This window comes from Lycorma delicatula, chromosome 1 (genome assembly GCF_047948215.1).
Source record: "Lycorma delicatula isolate Av1 chromosome 1, ASM4794821v1, whole genome shotgun sequence".
In the NCBI taxonomy this organism is placed as follows: domain Eukaryota; kingdom Metazoa; phylum Arthropoda; class Insecta; order Hemiptera; family Fulgoridae; genus Lycorma; species Lycorma delicatula.
The window spans coordinates 269,897,303-269,918,254 of record NC_134455.1 but is presented as its reverse complement, the minus strand read 5'-3'; the positions used below and the strand labels follow the sequence as shown (position 1 = coordinate 269,918,254).

At 31.9% G+C, this 20,952-nt stretch overlaps 1 protein-coding gene across 3 annotated transcripts in view; it reads right to left on the bottom strand.

The window, feature by feature from the left end:
- Golgin245 (golgin subfamily A member Golgin-245) overlaps nucleotides 1-20,952 on the bottom strand; it is a 120,823-nt gene that overhangs the window by 62,282 nt on the left and 37,589 nt on the right. The window contains exons 6-8 of one of the 3 annotated variants that reach the window (XM_075377207.1): nucleotides 16,099-16,222; nucleotides 13,605-13,708; nucleotides 2,342-2,582 (exon numbers count right to left, since the gene is read on the bottom strand). In XM_075377207.1, coding sequence (XP_075233322.1) covers nucleotides 2,342-2,582; nucleotides 13,605-13,708; nucleotides 16,099-16,222 — 469 coding nt within the window. Of the gene's footprint in view, nucleotides 1-2,341; nucleotides 2,583-13,604; nucleotides 13,714-16,098; nucleotides 16,223-20,952 lie in introns of those variants that run through there. The other 2 variants (XM_075377215.1, XM_075377223.1) reach the window with 2 other exon arrangements.

Genomic DNA, 20,952 nt, shown 5'->3' with positions numbered 1-20,952 from the left:
CCGTCTCAAAAAGTTAATAAATAAAATAAATCTCTTTCTAGTTTAAGCCATGACGATGTAAGAATTTATATATGTGCAATTTGAATCAAATGGATTATCTTGGGCTAAAGTTAAATCATTTTTAAGAGAAAATAATTAATATAAATTAAATGTGAATAATCTACTTCAAAATACTAAAAGTGGTACTGAAACAGTTACCAAGAATAACTGGAAACTATAATCATATTGAAAATGTGAGTACTGGAAAAAATCAGAATTACCTGATGTCACTGACTAGTTATTATGACCCTTAGTAGTGAAGATGGTTCTTCTAATGATTCTGAGATAAACTACAAGGCAAGACAGCAATAAAACAACTAGCCACAGTATTTTTGTTAAGATAAATAAAACAAACATTCAATAAAATTCTAATAATTTGACTAATTAAATTTACAAATAAACTGTAAAGCTTTGTAAACTAGAGACTTGTCAAAACTACATATTTAAATATCTAATTAAATTAAAAATAAATACTAAAAAATTAAAATTTGAACAATATGTAAAACTTGTACATAAAACACACAATCATTTAAGCTATACTTATATCAATATACAATATCCTGAAATGGAAAATCAGTTAAATAAATTATATAAAATTTTAAAGAATAAATTATTTGCTTAATTATCATCAATTTTTTTTGTTATTTCAGAAAAGGTCAGATTTTTCTTCAGAATATCTGCCAAAATTTTATTAGCTTACAGTTACTTTTTATACCCAAATACAGCTAACTTTTCAAAAGTATGTAAAGGACTCAAAATGTACTCTCTACTTTAGTCTCATGAGAATTCAGTTCGATTAACGGAAAAATTTCAAATCTGCAAGTGTAATGTGGAACAGCTAATATTTATATCTATATGTTAACATTTTATGTTTACATTAGGTCCACTAGTTTGGTAAAATTCTTTGTATATTCTGAGTTTTAAATATTTTTCTTAGCCATTGCTGAGAATATAACTGTACTCTAAGAAGGGTTTTCTCTGCCTGTACAGTAAGTATACAACAGATTTAAAATAATTATAATACATCATTAGTCAGTTTCCATACCTGCAATCTCAAGTTTAACATTTATATAAAAATATGTACTTATTAGTAATCTGTTCACCTAATTAATATGTCCCTGCCATTCTAAACTAGGTTTAGATAGAGACCTAATAGTTTGTATACTTTTCAACCAAAAAAGTCATTTTGATTTCTAAAGGATTTAATATTCTTATTAAGAACTATCATAAAATTGGTTTTTGATATATTTTACAACGGATATTTAACACTATATCATTCATCCAATAAACTAACAATATTAATTAAATTTCCATAAAATGCATATATATTTTTATCATTTGGAATTGCTGTGGTATTGTCTGCATACAACAGTAGTTAGCATCAATGATACTCAGTAAATCATTAACAGATAGAATCAATAGTAACAGTCCAGATACTGGCCCTTGTGGAACAACACCTGTTTTTATAATATCATTTTAAGATAACTGTTTCATAACCAAAATCTAAAGCAATTTTCTGATTATGTTCACATAGATAATACACAAATCACTTCAAACGCCCACAAACAAGATTGTAATATTAGAGGGGGATAGTCAAATGATTTTGATAAAGCACAAAAAAAGCATTTGTTGACAACTATTCTCAACTACTGTGTTGGTACAATTTATCAGTACAGTATTTGTGGAATCAAAAAAAAACTAACAGTAAGTTTGAAGTAGAAAAGTAAGATATGTGGTGATTTCTGAATAAGGATCATAAATGTCATTCCTTAAAACAATACAGTTGTGAAAACTCCTGGAATGTCTCAAGGAGTAACACCTTGGAAACTGAAGGGTGTGAAGTAAGGTAAAATGACAGTAGCTGAACTCATATTCATTGAATCAAATCCTATGGATAACCCAAGTTAGTGGTGGAAATAGCTCACACTGAAAGGTGTTTGCATTTTAATCACAGCAAGAAGAGACAAATGGGTTGGCCATTCATTAAGGTAAGATGGGTTTATTAAAAAAATAACAGAAGGTACTAAAGAAGAAAAGAATGCTACAGGGAAACTAAGACATCTTATCAGATAATGGAGAAAATGTATTTTGGAACTTATATGGAGTTGAAGGGACTTGTGGAGAATCATGATATACAAAGATCACCTGCAAACCAATCCTAGGATTGACAACAAACAAAAATGTTCATTGTAATAGCATACAAAATATATCAAAATACAGTACTAGCTTCAGATTTCTCTTTCTAGGTTTATATTTTCACAGCAAACAAAGGAACTGCAAATAGTCATGATCACAAACAAACCTTTGTAATTTAAGTCATCTTTCTCCTTGTTAATATCTTCAATATTTACTTCTAATTTTTTTATTTGTTCATCTCTTTTCTCCAGTTCTTGATGTACAGAAAGCTTATTTTCTGCCAAAGAAAGTGCTGCTTCTTCTTCATTATTTTTTAATGTTTCTACTTTATTTTTTAATGAATCTATTTCACTTCTTGCAATATCTAAATCTCCAGTCATTGATTTCATTATTTTAGAATTCTCATCCTGAAAAAATTATAAAAATAAGACAATAATAATAAAAACAATAAAGTGATGTGGGATTAACAGTAGTAATTGTTTTCCTTATTGTATATGTGACAGGAAAGAAAACAAAAAAAGGTTACTTCTGGGGAAAAAAGCAGTGCGTAACACTTATATCAAACTTCAGGTGATCATCCGCAACATGTATGCAGTTGTAAGAAGATTCCCAAGCACAGAATGAAACAATATGATAGCAACTTGTTTAAACAAACTATCTCTCTTACAATTAATCCATTCAAGTCGAAGACAATAAACAATAACAATCTCATTCCAGTTAATAATCCTTTTACACCATCCAATCTATGCAAATAAAACATTAAACATAGTAATATAACTATACCAATAAACAACTCAGAAAGTCTATAAAGACAATCAGAAAAGGAACTGCTAGGAAAACAGAGAAACAATATATAACAAACCCTAATTTCACAAAAATCTATTCTGTAAATTATTGCTAAGAGAACTCTTTCCTGAAAACTGAAGGATTTTTGATATCAATTTCAGGTCAACTTTTTTGAACAAAAAATGACAGAAAACATACTCTAAAACCAATAATCCAACGTGATGAATACAAAAAGTACCATATAGCCATTGAAATAATACATTATACTACAGGAAGTTGTAAAATAATAGCTGGCACAGAAAACATGGAAAGGAAGAACTGTAAAAATTTTGTACAAACAAAAAATTAAGTTCTAACTTATCTTGCAAAAAAATTCATACCTCAATTGATACAACAGATAATAAGAAAAGACAATAATGACTGACAAAATTGTTATCAGCACAGACCAGACATAGTAATAATAAACAAATTTGAAGACATATTTTGAAAAAGTCTTCTATTTCACTTCTTTTATTTTACACAGCTATTATATTAATATAATGTTTTGAAAAATTCTTTGATGCCATTTTTTAAGATAATTTATTATCCGAGTAAAAGATTTTAACCTAGAACAGTAGATGAATCTATAAAAACACTTTATAAAATAAATTGGTCAGTTTATTTGGGAAACTTCTTTTCTGATTTGAGAAATGGTTGAAAACCACATGCTGCAGCAATTAACTTTTACTTTCAAGGTTTTAAAAGTGCACAAAAATATAATTATTTAACATTTTGTGACGGTCAAGTGGTTTAAAGTTAAAATCTGTATTAAAATTGACGAAAAAAAAAAATGAAAGTATTTATTTGCAAAAACTTATTTTCATTTGTAAATGAATGGAAAAGTATTATGGCAGCTGTTTCTACTTTTCAACTTAAATCTAAAAGGAGGGTAAAACATTTAACAGTCCTCAGCATGTATGTTCCTTATTGATGTCAGATGACATTTTACATTGTTGTCTTGATTGGTAGTACTGTACCATGGCAAACTTTAAGAACAATTTAACTAGATTTGAACTTACTGAAGAAAATCATGAACTTGGAATAAAAGTTTGATGAATTTAAAAATAAAATACTCAGGAGAAAAAAGTTGGTTGGAAATTTTTAATTTTTTCATGACATATTTGAAAATAAGAAAACATAAGAGAAAGAGGGCAGGTAAGATTCAAAATTATTAAATTAAAATTCACAATTTTGATTATAACTTTGAAAAATCAAAGCACACAGTATAAATTTTATTTAATGTTTATATATTTCCTTTCAGGTTCTTGAATTTCGCTTCAACATTTACAAAAATATTTTATACCTACCCAATTGGGATTACAACAATAAGCAAAATTGTTTGATTTACTTGCATTAAAAAATGAGACAACCTCTCAAAAATATCTAAGTATTAAATTAAAACCAACAGGTTAAAATTAGGAAAAAATGAATGCAAATTTTGAGAAATCTGCCTTGCCATGGTAAGTTTTATTTGCAGATTTGATTCTGTTTCTAGCCAGGTATTCAAAAGTAGAACTAACTAATTCATCCTCACGATACCCATCTTTATTAAGAATAATATAATATAAAATAACATACACTTAACAATATCTTTTAAAAATTTGTGAGAAAGCTGTGTGGAAAATCCTGCACTTGTTGCTTTAACATTGCAAAAGCACATTCTACACAGCTTTTTGAACAATTGATAGTAAAAATTGTATCCTGAAAATCCTCACAAAATTATTATGCTCATGTATTTTTTGTAAGTGACAAATATATGAGAAATTTTAACTGATTTTGGAGTTATGCATTTGGAATCAGGTACAGGCAATTTTCCTTCAATTTGTTTTTTCCAAAAAAATATTTGCATTACTAGATATGAATTGCAGTTCTTTCCATAGGCACCAATATTAACAAAAAAACTTGTAATCTGAATCTGATGTTGCTAAAACAGAATTAAAAAATACTCTTTGTTATAATGAATTTTTTCCAAAGGTTTAAAGCAATTTCAGCTCAATTTTGACTTGTTAAAAGAATGTCTCATATTTTAATGCAAATAAACCACACAACTTTTCTTATTGCTCTAATTCCTATTCAGTGGGTTTAAAACAAAATGTTGAACTGAAACCCAAGTACATGAAACCAAATGTAGATAAACTCAAGATTTATTTATATTAGATTGTAATTTATTTCCAACAAATTGTATGTTATGAATGCATATTAAAAAACATTAATTATGTATAGCTTTCAAATATATTTTCCAGGAGAAATAAAACTCATAACTCAACAAAAATGTACAAATATTAGAGATGATTTTCTTAGATATCTTACATCACAGACATCCACAAACATCTTGAGTTAACAAGAACAGCACATGTGGGTTGTCAATTGGGTTGGTCATGTGGGTTGTCAATGAATTCCAATATCAGCCTCTACAAAATCACCAGCAATCAACAACAGATTGAAACATATATGAAATCCTTATGTGCCACTTTACAGAAAATAATTAAAATTGCATAATCTTAATTGTAATTTTGTTTGAAAACTTTATTAGATAAATTATCTCTCAAACCCTGTAATTTATTACATATTAATGCTAGATTTTAAATTTAATAAACAATTCCAAAAAGATTTAGTTACTAAGCAGGCCTTTAATCAGCTCTTAAGGTTACTCTCATCATTTCTTATGCTAGTACAGCTAATCTAAAATGTATGTTATGCTTCTTAATGTGTTCTATCAAATGAATTAATATGCAAAGATATTCACCAATCTCTCTGGTGGAATAGTAGTATCTTAGCCTTTCATCTGGAGGTCCTGGATTCAAACCCCAGTTAGGCATGGCATTTTTCATATGCTACAAATTTTCATTCTCTTAGGGCAAAATGATCAAAACAGTTAATTCCCGTAATCTTAAAAAAAAATGCAATGAAGTGTCAATACATTCATCTAGGAAGATTTTTCCAAATTGCTATCTTTAACTATTGGGTATAGCCAGAAACTTTTAATTATTTTTCTTTTTTCATCATAAAAAAAAACATATAACAAGTGAAATTTATTAGAAGCAGGCATGGTAGAGTGTTTTGAGCAAACAACTGATGGGTAGATAAATTAAGATATTTGTCATCACAACACATTCATTCTTAGCTCTTCAGCTCTTCTGAGTTAGTAAAAAAAAAAAAAAAAAAAAAAAAACATCCTTGTCCATACCTTTCCATAATATTACACATTGCCATTTTCTATTCTAATCGAGCTATCTGACACTTGTACAAGCAAAAGTTTTATTAAATCTGAAGGATTTTTCTAGTTTCATACATAATGGATAATATTCTTAACATTGTGTTTACTGAAGCCTTAACCTTAATAATAATGTAAATTCTGATGGTATTATTTCTTTTCCTACTGTCTTAAATTTGATTAGTGCTGATTTTCACTCCAGGTGATGGTCATAAATAACCAGTTCCTATTACAGCAGTAGTATTATTTCCACAAAAAAATTTATAACATTAAACATAAATTAATTTTCAGTAAATTCCAGTTATATGTCTAAATAACAAAGTTAAAAATTATATGTCATTATTTTCTAGTTATGAATTTTTGGTAAAATAAATCCTGAGCAAGTAAATGAAGAAAAATTGTTTTCACTAAGCAAGGGAGGGATGCAGACACTATTAAAATACAAAAAAAAAAATTAGATTTAATGGGCTATTTATGAATTTTTTAATCCAGACTACAGTAAAAACAAAAACAGGTCAACTTACATATGTACATCCTACCAGAATTTTTCAATGTTAAAATTATTTTTTCTATTAGAAGGGGGTCTTGCAACAAAAGATCTGCAAAAATCCTGGATATGCAAAGTTTGATCCAATTAGCATATTTCCTTTATGTAGTACACAATATGTTTCAAAATTAATATCGGGTTTTAAAGCTATGTAATATGAGGCATATTCATAAAGTAAGGGCCATCAGCTTATATTTAAATATTAGCAGGTCTGAACACAGTTTCACACATGCATGGCCATCTATTGGCTATTTACAAAGCCACTGCAGTTGTTGTTTTGATATAGTAGTTTGTCTGTCGGTGAATGCAGATCTCAATGTCTGCAACAATCGTTTCTCCCGCCAGTTGTGAAGTGCGTGCTGTGATTTGATTTTTATTTGCAAAAGGATCTTCAGCTGCTGAAATTCATTGGGAGTTGTAGCTAGTGTATGGCCCTACAGTAATGAAAGGTTAGACAATGGTATTGAGACTTTAAAAATGGCTAAACAAATGTGCATGATCAAGAGCGGAGTGGCAGGCCCATTATTCAGATTGATGAAATCATTGAACAAGTGAACCAAAAACTGTGATGTTATCGGCGATTGACAATTAGTGCTCTGGCTGATGAAGTTTTGCATGTTGAATGAACCTCTATCTACACAATTGTCAAAGAAAGGCTCGGATATCACAAATTGTGTGCAAGGTGGATACCGAAAATGCTCACTGACCAATACAAAGAGCAAAGAATTTACAGTGGACGAGTGTTTTTGGACCGGTATCGACAAGATGGAGATGATTTGTTTTCAAACATTGTTACAGGCAACGAGACATGGATATTCTACACCAATACAGAATCAAAACAATGGTCAATGCTGTGGTGCCATACAAGTTCTCCAAAACTGAAAAAGCTTAATCAATCTCTGTACTAAAGTCGAAAAAAATTGACTATCTTTTTTGGGATAAAAAGGGCATCATTTTGGTTGATTTCATGGAAGGTGGATAAAAAATTACGTCTGTGTACTAAGGGTAGTGCTCACCAAACTGAGACGTGTTCCAAAATTGACAATGCGGGAAACTGTCATCCGGCATAATCCTCCTTCAAAGCAACACACGTCCTCACACCGCAACCTTAACCCAGAAGAATGAAGATTTTCATAGGGAACTTTTTGACCACCCACCATACAGTCCCAACCTTGCACCTAGGGACTACTTCCTCTTCTTGCATTTGCAAAAGTGGCTTGGTGGACAACTGTTTGATAATGACAAGAAACTCAAAAATGTCGTTGTCAACTGATTTAATCTTCAGATGGCCAACTTCTATGCAAAGGGGTTAAAGAAACTGGTACAGCATTACGAAAAGTGCTTAGAACTGATTGGCAATTATGTGGAAAAGTAAAGTAGGTGTTTAGTAAACTAAAACTGTAAGTAAAAACCTTTTCTCACAAGTTAATTTTTTTAATGGCCCAAATGAGCTGTGCGCAAGCTCATAAACTGTATCTTCAGTAGTAGCAAAGAAGGTGATCCCCCCAGCAGAAAGCATTCTGTGTTTTGCAGTTTGCAAAGTGTGAATCTGTAATTACCGTTAAACATGCATTCCACTGTGATCCCCCGAGGTACAATAACATTCACAGATGGTATAAACAATCTGAAACCACTGACTGTATATTTAAAGGGAGAGTACAGGACAACAGAGTATGTCCGAAGACAATTTTGAACAAGTAAGAGAGTCGTTAGTGCGTAGCCCTAGGAAATCTGTTAGGAAGACTAGTCGTGAACAATAACATCTGTGTGGAGAGTTTTAAGGAAATGCTCACAACTGTGTCCATACAGTTTATAGCTTTTACAAACTCTAAAGCCTACAGGTTATGGTATGAGTACCAGCTTCTTAAATGAAATGATGCACCATGATGATGAAGACTTTCTTTATCCTGTGGTATTCAATGACGAATATATATTTCATGTTAATGGAAAAGTAAATACTCATAGTGTGGATATCTGCGGATCAGAAAATCCTCATAAAATATTACAGAGCGAATGAATTCCCGAAAAACTTATGTTCTTTGTGCCATATCCTGACGACAAGTTTATGGGCCATTCTTTTTCGTAGTTTTTGTCTGGAATGAATTATCTTGATATACTACAACTACGGCTTTCCTCAACTGCAATATGAACCACAGAACCTTATTTGGCAACAAGACGGTGCGCCTCCCCACTGGCATAATACTGTACGTGATTGGTTGAATGTAATTCTCCATGACCTCTGGATCGGTCGAAGGATACCAAATGACAGCGCTTATTTGCTGTGGCCTCCATACTCAAACGATCTGAACTTGAGTGATTTTTATCTCTGGGAGTTTATAAAGGATCAAATGTATGTGCCACCATTACTAGCTGACATATCTGACTTGAGACACAGGATTGAATCAGCTGTCGCATCAGTTACTCCAGATTTGCTGATTAAAGTATGAAATGAACTCTCTTATTAGCTTGATGTGTGTCATGTGATTAATGGTACTCACATTGAACAGTTATAGGATAAACTGTTTGAGTTGCTCTTTCATTTCATGTACTTTTATCAAAAGTAAAACTTAATAAATATTACATAACTTTTAACCCCGATATTCATTTTGAAATACATGGTATTATTATACAGTTACGAAGTACAACTACATAGCAAGGAAATTAAAAATAAGTATATGAAAGTTATAGTTTCTAAAGTGAATCATTAACTGCTAAAGAGATTAATACCAAAATTCAACTTTAGATTTATATGTAGAAGTCATTCAAGAAGATACCTGATGCAACATAAAATATAAAACATAATAGGTTTACAAGGCTCATTTTATATGATACTCTCTACTCACTCAAAATTACAGTTACCTACATGCTTGATAGAAAACATTTTATAAATATTCATATACAAGATGACATTAAAAGTTCCTGGACTAAGACTAAAAGAAAAAAAATTAAATGTTTAAATATTTAAAATGTTACAATGAAGGCAGAATACCATAATACAGAAATTCTTCTGTGAACAATGCTTTTGCTGTCAAAGAATATGATTTTACCTCTTTTTCTGAATAGCTTACATCTTATCATTATCTGTACTCTGTGACTACTGAGTTTTGGACATATATGAAGTAATTTCATATAATTAACCTCCTAATTTTACTATGACTGTGTTCCTTGTTCAATCTCTGTTATTACTGTTATAATATTCTCTGCAATTTCACTTATTTAAACCCAATGGTCCTTCGACTGCTAGAAACATTTTTTGAGGTCGTTCTTTTGGAATAGTTACCTGTTATGCTGTTAAGTTCGTTCTTCTGGAACATGTCAAACTGGAACAGCTGTCCAACTTGAAGAACAATCAGGAATCATGACTGCTTAGTAAGTTGTCTTGCAAACATGTGGAATTTCTATGCTTGACCACGAAATCCTTGATTAGACATAATGAATGTACAGGTGTGTTATTAATGGAACTACTGCCAATATATTGATTCCCACATCTTCAGTCTATGACATTTAACTGTATCATTAAAAAACACAGATCTTCAGACAGTACTGATTGTTGACAGTTTGGCTTTTTGGTCCATGCATGTCATGCACAACTCTATAATAGCTGAAGAAAAAATTCAGCATAATTTTCACTTTGCTCCTCTCTTGTCTTGATTTCTTCAAATTTGCACAATGAATTCCATTGAGATGACTAGGCCTTAGTTTCTCAGTCATACCCATACATAATCAGTTACCACAAGCTTAAAGAAATTAGGATCACTGTTAACGCACTCAGCGTATACTGTGCAACATCAAAATAGATTTTTTTTTCTGTTCTAGCAAAAGGCATTTTGGTACAAATTTAATTTTGGCTCTCTTGTGTATGCTCAAATCATTCATTAAAATAATGTATACTGAACCTACACTAATCTCAATGGCATTTGCAATTTCTATGAAAATCAATCAATTTTCCATTATCAAACTAAGCATGTTGTTAATGAAATTTGAATTTTGGCTTGTTGATGACCTACCAGTATGCTGATCACTCTCAATTGAATTTCACCTACTTTGACAATTATTACACTATTTTTAATTTGTGCAACTCCCACTGCTTTCTTCCCCAAAACCTGCTTAATCTTACAAACTGTTTAACTTTGATATCAAAGCCTTTGGCAGAACCTGACACAGTTCATCAACACATTCTATAATTATCTTCAAAATAAAAGTAGATAAGTTGAGCATACCTTATACACACATATTTACCTTAATTATGTATTTATCTTTACATGCCATTATACTGCTTTCTGTAACTGAATACCACACTGTGAAATTTTTCAACATGTGCTTTGAAACAATTCCATTCTACATTGTCAGAAAGGAATCAATCATCTGTTTGCTACAGAAAAGAGGTGTATTCTACACCTCACTAAAACCTTGTAAGCAAACTTATAAACTTTTAACCATTAATCTCTTATGCAACTACTGAAGTTTTGTTATTTTCACAATCTCAGTACTTCATATAGCCTTCTAGTCAAAATAATAAACTTCTTGATTGCTAAGTTAGTATTTGATCCTCTTGGGCATAGTTGAGTAGCACCCTTTTAAAGATAGTTCAAACGTAAGCTCAGTTTTCCCAATTGTTGGAATTTTTGTCAAAAACAAATTATAGTTTATACCATAAAATGTAACTGAAATCTAACTTTAATCAAGTTTCACCATTTTAGATATTGTTTAAAGGGGAAACTGAAGATGATGTTTTATAGAGTTTTAGAATTATCACCTATATAAACTTTCAAGCTTTTATTGTAAAACATTAGATATATGGAGATTAGGGAATACTAATTCAAGTTACCAAACTTAAATGTTACTTCTTACAAATTCCTTTCTTAAATATTATTTACCATGTATTAACAACTTAGCTGCCGGTCTCGCGCCGGCGCGAGATGCCTACCGACCAACTTTTATGAGCCAGTACGGCGCCGGCATCGCGCCAAGTAACATGCTAACGTGTCTGCACTGCGCTTGAACGTTCTAATTTCGTTGGCGAACTATTGGTTTTTAGTTATCTTTTATAATTTTTTTTTTATTGCGCCTGCAATATGAGTACGAGAAAGGGTCCGCCACGTGCCAAAAAACAAAGGTTGGTCGAACCAGATTACGTACAAGATAGTGATATTGAAGAGGAATTATTTGGAAATTGTGACGAAGAAGATGACTATCAGCTGGGTAGTGATTCTGAGGAGTATTCGTCAGATGAAGACCGTAATCAGGGCTTGACGTTCGAGCAATTCCCACTAGTAAATATCGAGTTACAGCCTACTCCTTCACATGCGAGGCCGAATGAACCATCTACTAGCGGATCTACATCGAACTGGACGAGTAAAGTTGACATGAAAAACTTGCATTTTAACAAAATCAACGCTTTTTCCGGTGTGGTCAACGGACATGAACCAATTAATTATTTTGATTTCTTTTTCGACCAAGAATTACTTTCTATGATCTGTACGGAAACAAATGCTCAAGCTGAAAGATTAAAATCAGTAAATGAATCTGTAAAGGGCAGAATAAAAGACTGGAAAGAGCTAAGTATCCCAGAATTGAAAATTTTTCTTGGTTTACTGCTTCATATGGGTACAGGCAAGATCAACTTCTTGCATTTTACCCCTGCGAGAGGAAAACCCTTAGATGGTATGTGAAAATTGCGATTCACATGCTACTACTCCTTTTTATAAACTCTTATAATATCTATAACGAATACTCAGGTCAAAGAAAGATGACCTTATACGATTATCGTTTAAACATAATAAATGCTTTACTGCCAGTAAAATCAGAACCAGAAGTAGGCGCCTCATCAAGATCAGTCAGGTCACGCCATTACATTCGTAAAATTACCGAGACGAATGCAAGAGGCAGGATACAGCGAAAAATATGTCGTCAGTGTCACAAGAACAAAAAACGCACAGACAAGTCCTACCAATGTGCAACCTGTGTTGGAAAGCCTGGACTTTGTCCAGAGTGCTTTGATACATACCACACCGAACACAATTTATTAGAATAAGTCAGCTAATTTTACTTTTTTACAAGTTTCATTTAAATTTAAAATGATTTTGGAAGATTATTGATTAATAAAAAATTATTGTTTTGAAAATGATTACAAAAATATAACTAATAAACGATTTATGTGAATTAAAGTCTGTAAAATCATGATCTCGCACCAGCACGAGACCCGGCACTGATAGAGAGAATTCCTTTCGCAGTGCTGGTCTCGCGCCGGTGCGTGATATTTTTTATTTCTTATTTTTTTATTTTAATTACCTTATATATGCAAATGGTACTTAATTAATAACATTTGAATCCTTTTAAAAACAAATAAACAACAAAAAAGAAAGTTGGCTTCTGACTGACTCCCATGTTTAAGACACTGGCAGTGAAGCTGTTAATGAAGTAAACATTCCTGAAAACTTTTAGGAATCTATCTCAAATAGAACAAGATGTGTGTGTGTTTTTAAAAATCAGTAGTACCCCTTCTACATGCTTACGTATGCATAAGGAAAAATCTGTTACAATAGCTTACCATCAAAGGGAATCACCCATCCCAGGTTACTAGTTTCCAAATTTTCTGTACTTGAAACATCCTTTAAATCCCTGTTTAAGTTATGCCCTTTAAGGTTGTTAATGAAAAAAATTTTGCCTCCTTTTCCTCAGGACCACTTTGGAATAACTGCAAATTTCAGCTTTGTAGTAATTAGGAAAAAGGGAGTACTACTAATGAGTGGATCAGTGATGGGCCAATGACAAAATATACATACATAAACATATTCTTTTTATAAACAAATGTAATGATGAATAAACAATAAAATACCTTACCTTTAGAGATTCTATTTCTTTCATTTGTCGACCTATTAATTCGGTTTTTTCTGTGATATTTGTTTTGCATTTTACTAGCAGTGCTTCCAGACTCTTCACTTTTTCTGTACTTAAAAAAGAAATAGAGAAGTAACTGCATGTAACATAACAAAAAATAAATACTGCTAGACATCAAATAAATAATAAAATATTATTTTACAAAAACTACACTATAATTAATAAGGTATATGTCAAACACAACTGTTATCCTACCATCAGTTTAAGTGAGTGATTGGCATTATTACAATTAGCTAATTATTACTATAAATCACTTATTCGTATCTAAGTGAAGATACTTCACTTAAACTTAATATTGTTTAAATGAAGTTAAACAATATTATTAGTTCGTTTTATCCTGTTTCTGGTTGATCATTCCTGAGATAGTGCTTTTATTGAACCTTAGCAGCTAAGATCTGCCACTAACACCAGACATTTAAATACAATTAAAAATAGCTTACTTTTCTGAATTTAAATCTGAGTATTTGGAATCACAGGTCTGAATACTCAATTATATAAAAAGGCTGTTAGATATTATGATTCTACTGTTATTAAACAATGAAGTCTCTGCATCAATATTGAAGATGTAATTTCCTCAACTATCTTAATTCCTCTTCCTGATGACATAATTTCATAGTCTTTTTAAAATTTCAACATAATATGGCAGCTTAAGGTTAGTCTTTCAAGAAAAAATTTATAGTAAATGCACCTTTATTGTCAAAAAAGAAATCAACTTGACCTTTACATTTAATGAAATGTTTTTTGCTCTTGACAAATTTCTTCCTTTCATAGAAAACTGAACTTTAGTTTCAATATTATATCCACAAACTCGTTTCTTCACCTGTAGTGTTGCAAATTAATAGCTATTCAGTATTATTATTATTACTGTTATTTATTATTGTGAATTTTATTATTAGTGTTTAGATCATTAATTTCAACATTAACAGTTTAAAGTTTATTACAGGATGTAATTCTGAAGGTAATACAAAACAAAAAGATTACTACAGGGCATTTTACCTCATTTTATTACTACCATGATTTTTCAGTTTTTGCAACTTTGATTATTTATAACTCAAAAATTAATCCTTTTATCAAGAAACAGTCTTCACCATCGTTTTTCTTGTATAAGTTTACATTAGAGTAATGTAACACATGAATTAAAAAAAAAGAAGTCTGATTCAGTATGGTGGATCCAAGAAGGGAACAAAAATTTAAAACACAGCATAAAGTAGTAATTTTGTAAATATGTAGATCTGCACTTGTTTCCAACTTCTAGTATTATCCTTCAGTTTTGAAATACGAAGCCATTCCTGTACTTTAATATCACCCTGAATAATAAATATTCACGTCTTGTCATGATTAGCATTATCTTTCTGTCAACAAATTGTCAAAGATATGGTTTCACACAGCACATAAAGATCACATATATCTGATAGAGGTTTATATCCGTTGACTACATTTTATCATTTCTATTTCATATACTAAAATTACAAATAAAGTACATTTACAGCAAACTTTTCAAACATGTATGGTGAAAAATAAATTTTAACCAACCAGCGTTATGACAAATAGCTAGCAGATAGACCGATTAGTTTTCATAAGAGATTTATTTCTCTTAATCTCCCTTGTATTTTTATCATACTGTTAAGAATAATATACGTTTAACATCCAAAAATTACATTCTTTTCAAATATGTATCGTGTAAAACTCTCTTTCTAAGTTGAAGCCATATAAATAACACTGTTACATAATGAAAATGGGAACATAGAGTTTAAAACACATGCAAACCATCAGAGATATAAGACGCTCCAGTCAAGAATTGCTTTATGAGAATAAGTTAAAACTTTATCAAAGAGCGATTAAAGACTTTTACTATTCAGTCTGTCCCTGTGGTGAACAGAATGAAAAAGTTACTTGTAGGACTGACTAAAAATGTTACCTGCATTTCAAAGGGCTTAGCATGCCAATTTGGCTCAGTAGAGAAGGCAATGGAAAACCTTTCCACTCCTCACAATTTATTTACTTTAAAGCCAGTAGAAGTGGCTTTAATAGAATTTTTAATAGTTCTTTTATGTGTATGCACTTCTTGCAATTACTTAAGACAGATCACATTTAAAAAATAAATTAATAAAAAAATGGCTCTAAACACAAAGTTTATAAGCAGAAACTGGAACTATCAATTTCTAATTTTTTTTTTTATTGAGAAGAAATGTAAGAGTAAACCCTCAAATGAAATTTACTACAAACAGTTTTTTATACTGTTTATAAATAAAGCTCTTCATTTTTGTGAAATTTTCATTCATACAGAAAAACAGACCTTTCATTGATGAAATACGACTCTTTGAGACTCTTTTTTTTAAGTTCACTTGTAATTTTTTCTAAGATATTTGCTATAAGTAGTACTTAAATTAATTTATTTTGCTAGAAAAATACCATAAAAGTTAAATAATACTTGTACCCTGTTGAGCATTTAACTGTTTTGTTAGAAGCTGAACATTGGGTTCATTATCTGAAATAGTAGTATCCTTGCTCAGTACTTCCAGACATTCTTCAGTTTCATTTCCAGATTTCAAAAGTTCTATCTAAAAACAGATAATAACAGTTTTTATCACACAGATTAAATCAAAGGTACAGATTAGTTAAGTAAATAGAGATCAGAGATCTCTGCACAAGAATAAAAATGAAATATTACAGAGAACACATAAAAATTAACACAAGAAAATGTAAAATAAGCACCAACACTACTATTTGCAGTACAACAAGAAAGTTTTCTCCTCCTTTTGGAAAAATACCCAGTAAAATGCCCCAGAATGTGGTCTACAGTGATACAAGCCAAAAAATACCTCTTTCATTTTCATATTCTTATTATTGCAGCATCTGCAATGGTTAAATTATAAGAGGTATATCCAAAAAGTACTTGACCAAAGGCCATAAAAAAATATGGAACACCTTGTAGTGGTTTTCAATCCCACTCTCTTTTGAAGTAGTCCCCTTGTGATTTTGCACACAAACTCAAGGTCCTTCCAATGCTGGAAACATTTTTCAAAGTAATTTTTTGGAGTAGCTATCTGCGATGCTTTGTGACATATTATATCCTCCCAGCTGTCTATCTGGGACCTTTTCAGCTGGAGGTAAGTAAAGAGCCCGGCAAACCTGAGGAATTCTACGGTCTCAAAAGCCTGCAATCTTATGAATTCTTTCACTTTGGGTATCACAAGCTTTTGGCAGAACTTAATGTATTGCATTGTTCAATGTATTCTGTCATGGAACAAGCACCAGTTATACTAACACACACAATGGCTGCTGAGCAAATGAAATGCTCCATGAGATTACAAAAAAATTCATGCATGCAAGAGACTAGCAGTACACTCTAGAGTATTACTACTTGGATTTAAATTTTTTTTGAGAAAAACAAAATGGTTCGATACTTTGTGAACAAACCTTGTACTCTTTTCAAAACAAAAGGATATTGAACTGGATGGAATATAATGTTTTGACAGATTCTGGACTAGATAATAGTTTTTACTTGGGTACTTTTGGGAAAAAATAGAAACTGGTAAGGAATCTTCAGCACTAAAATGCTGAAATTGTAAGCAACCTATAATTGTATTTTTAGGCTAAAGAAAATAAATACAAAGAGAAAACGTTTGATAGCAATAGAAACTTAGCAGAGAATATGATGAAAATGTGGTCTCACTCTGAAAAGCATCACTCTTTCATTTCCTTACAAAATGGGAGGCAGTTGAGCAAATAATGTAAATCTTTAATTTACGTTAAGTTAATTTTAAAAATAAAAATAAAAATTACTTAATTCAGTATTAAGTATACCAGTGTATGTTAAAGCAGTTTAACATTTGTTGCTCAGTCAAACTTGACATTATAGTTTAACTAATCAGATGTTTAAACTATTATGAAATCAGTCTTTGTAAACATTAATCATTTTAAACTTTAGGAACAACATAACTTTCTTACATGAAAGAAGAGAAACAAAGAATGCATAGCCTACTTATTCATACTCATAAACAACTGACATTATCTTAAGATGATTATCAGAAACTTAAAGAGTAGCTTGTAATGTTCATACACTAAACATTACAGTTTAAATAAATTGAACTTGAAAGTGTTATACTGAATATGCAGTCAGCAAGGGAAGGAAGCAATATGACCAAATAATAAAGCCAGACATTAATGTGAAAGTGTTAATAATTCCTAGAATTCTTTTTTTTGGGGGCACACAATGAAAGTTTGTTGTTAGCACCTGGATGCAATGGTTCTAAAATAAACAAACAAGGTCAAAGTCACCAACGCTAAGTATAATAGAGATATAAACTAAATAACAGTAATACAGAAATAAAATGAACAATCAAAATGCACAATAACACAGGAAAAATAGTAAAAAGCTAAAACACATTGAACGGTCATAACTCAAATGTCTAAGTAGACTGTAAGGTGTGGTAAATGATCATTGGATGCGTGAACTAGTTATATTTTATTACAAACAATACACTATTAATATGCATTAAACAGAAAGCTAATGAAAACAGAAAACTAATTATAAGTATGCATTACGAGAATTTTGATGTGGCCCGTTAAAGGGAAAGGCACTGAGCTGATGTCCATCTGATGCGTACACTATATGATCCGTACCCTATCATATATATAATAGAGCGCACTGAACTCAAATGCAGAACATGAGCCATACCGCCCGCCAAAATACATTGTATTTTTACAATGTCCAAAATAACAAATACAAATCAAGTAACCTAAGATTACTTGCAAATAATAAATGATAAAAATTAATAGAACAATAAAAATATAACACTTGATAAAGAATAGAATTCAACTAATAAAATACAAAATCAAAACTGAAACCTAACAATAATACATGGAAAATAATAACAAATTCATCAATGTAAAAGTATATATGCAAATAGTCAAGGCAAACTAGAAATAACACAAAAAATTATTCACACCATAAATTCAACAATGTTAACAATACAAACTCTGACAATGCCAATAATAGCACATAAAAAACAATAACAAGAAAACATTACATGAATACTTATTCATCTTTGTCCCCTGTTGGAAATGGGCAGATTAACAATAGGTTGTTTAAACATTGCACCTTGAGCTGTTCGAACTGAAACCACTCTTACATGGCCATCAGCACCTGGGTGAAGGTCTTCAATTACCGCTAATTTCCCTTTTAAAGGTGGGAGTTGATCGCCTTTGATGAGAACGACTTCACCCTTTTGCAGATTTGGGTTGGATGATGACCATTTTCCTCGCTGCTGCAAAGATGTCAAGTATTCGGTAGACCATTTTCACTACAGTTGTCGAGTGAGTAGCTGGACCAGTTGCCATCTACTTAGTCTATTCACATCATGCATATCACTCAGGTCAGGGTCTGGGAGGATGGCGAGAGGTTCTCCAACCAGGAAATGGCCAGGAGTAAGGTAGGAATGATCTGTAGGATCATCTGATAATTTGGACAATGGCCAAGAATTTAAACAAGCTTCTACTTGCGTAAGTAGTGTCATCACTTCTTCAAACGTTAGACAATTATTACCAGCAATGCAACAGAGATGGTATTTCATTGCCTTGACTGCACTTTCCCACATGCCGCCAAAATGGGGTCCGCTAGGAGGGTTAAAATGCCATTGATAACAATCCACTGACAGATTCTCCGAAATGGCTGTATTATTATTTTTTAGCATGGTATAGATTTCACGAAGCTTGTTAGAGGCACCGATGAAATTTGAGCCGTTGTCACTATAGATATTTGCACAGATTCCTCGGCGTGTCATGAATCAACGAAGAGCTGCTAGGAAAGCATCAGAAGTTAAGTCACTTACGCGTTCTAAGTGAACGGCGTGCATAACAAGGCAAACAAATACTGAAACGTAACATTTAACGCGACCTTTGCTGCGACGCGTGCCAGATTTTATGAAGAATGGCCAGCAAAGTCCACACCTGTGTTAAGGAAGGGCCGTGCAGGAACAACTTGCTTGCTAGGTAGACTTCCCATGAGCTGGTTAAGTGGTTTTGCTGATAACCAAAAACAACGTGTACATTTATGTAGAATGTTTCTCATAATCCTTCTTGCTGAAGGTATCCAATAGTTGGATTGAAGTGAGTTAATCAATAACTGTGGACCAGCATGCATAAGTCATTTATGCTCTTGCTCAATTTATAGTCGCATAAGATGATGACGCAGTGGTAAGATGATTTGATGTTGTGTTTGAAATGGAAGCTCGGAATTTTGTAGCCTTCCTCCAACTCTAAGAAGACCAGCGTTATCAATGAATGGGTGCAAGTTACATATAGTTGATTTAGTAGCTAATTCCCGTCCACTTTCCAAATTCGTGAGTTCTTGGGAATAACAGACACGTTGCGCTAATTTTATGTAAGTGTTTAAGGATATTTTTAATTCCTTAGTAGTGAGTGGCCCAAAATTTCATGAATTCTTTGAACCTTTACAATTTTTTTACGAAACGAAGACAATATGCAATTTTTCGCTGGACTCCTGGAAGACAAGATGATTCCTTCAAAATGTCATCTGAGCAGGTGGATGCGACAAAACTTACGGTAGGATGCATTTCAGGAATATCACTAATTAAGGTTGCCACAAATGTAAGTGACGGCCATTGTGATGGGGTTTCTGTCAACTAATGCCACCATAACTCGTTATTTATGAGTTCTTGAGGAGTGACTCCGCGTGACACCATATCCGCAGGATTGGATGCTGATGAAACATGATGCCAGGTGCATTCCTTTGTTAAATCTTGCACTTAACTGACGCGATTTGCAATAAATGTCTTCCATGTAGATGGAGACCTTTTCAACCATGCAAGTAGAATGCTAGTCTGTCCATAGATGTGTCTCATTTATATTTAAATCAATACTAGCCTTGACCTTAGCAATCAAACGAGCCAACAAAACAGCACCACAGAGCTCAAGAAGAGGTAAGGAAACTTGCTTGAGTGGTGCCACTCTAGATTTCGCACAAAGTAAATTAACGACAATATTTTCATCAGAATTGCAGGATCTGAAGTAAACACCAACACCGTAGGCTGCCTCAGAGGCATCTGAGAAGCCGTGCAATTGTATGTGAACAAGATTCTTTATCATTGCCAATCTATCAATATGAATTTCATTGAGCCGCTCAAGTGAATTATAAATGAGTTCCCAGTCTTGCTGTAAGTTTGAAGGGAGGATATCATCCCAATTAAGATTTTGTTTCCATAACCTTTGCATCAATATTTTGCAACGAATTACTGTAGGAGCCAATAGACCAAGTGGATCAAATACG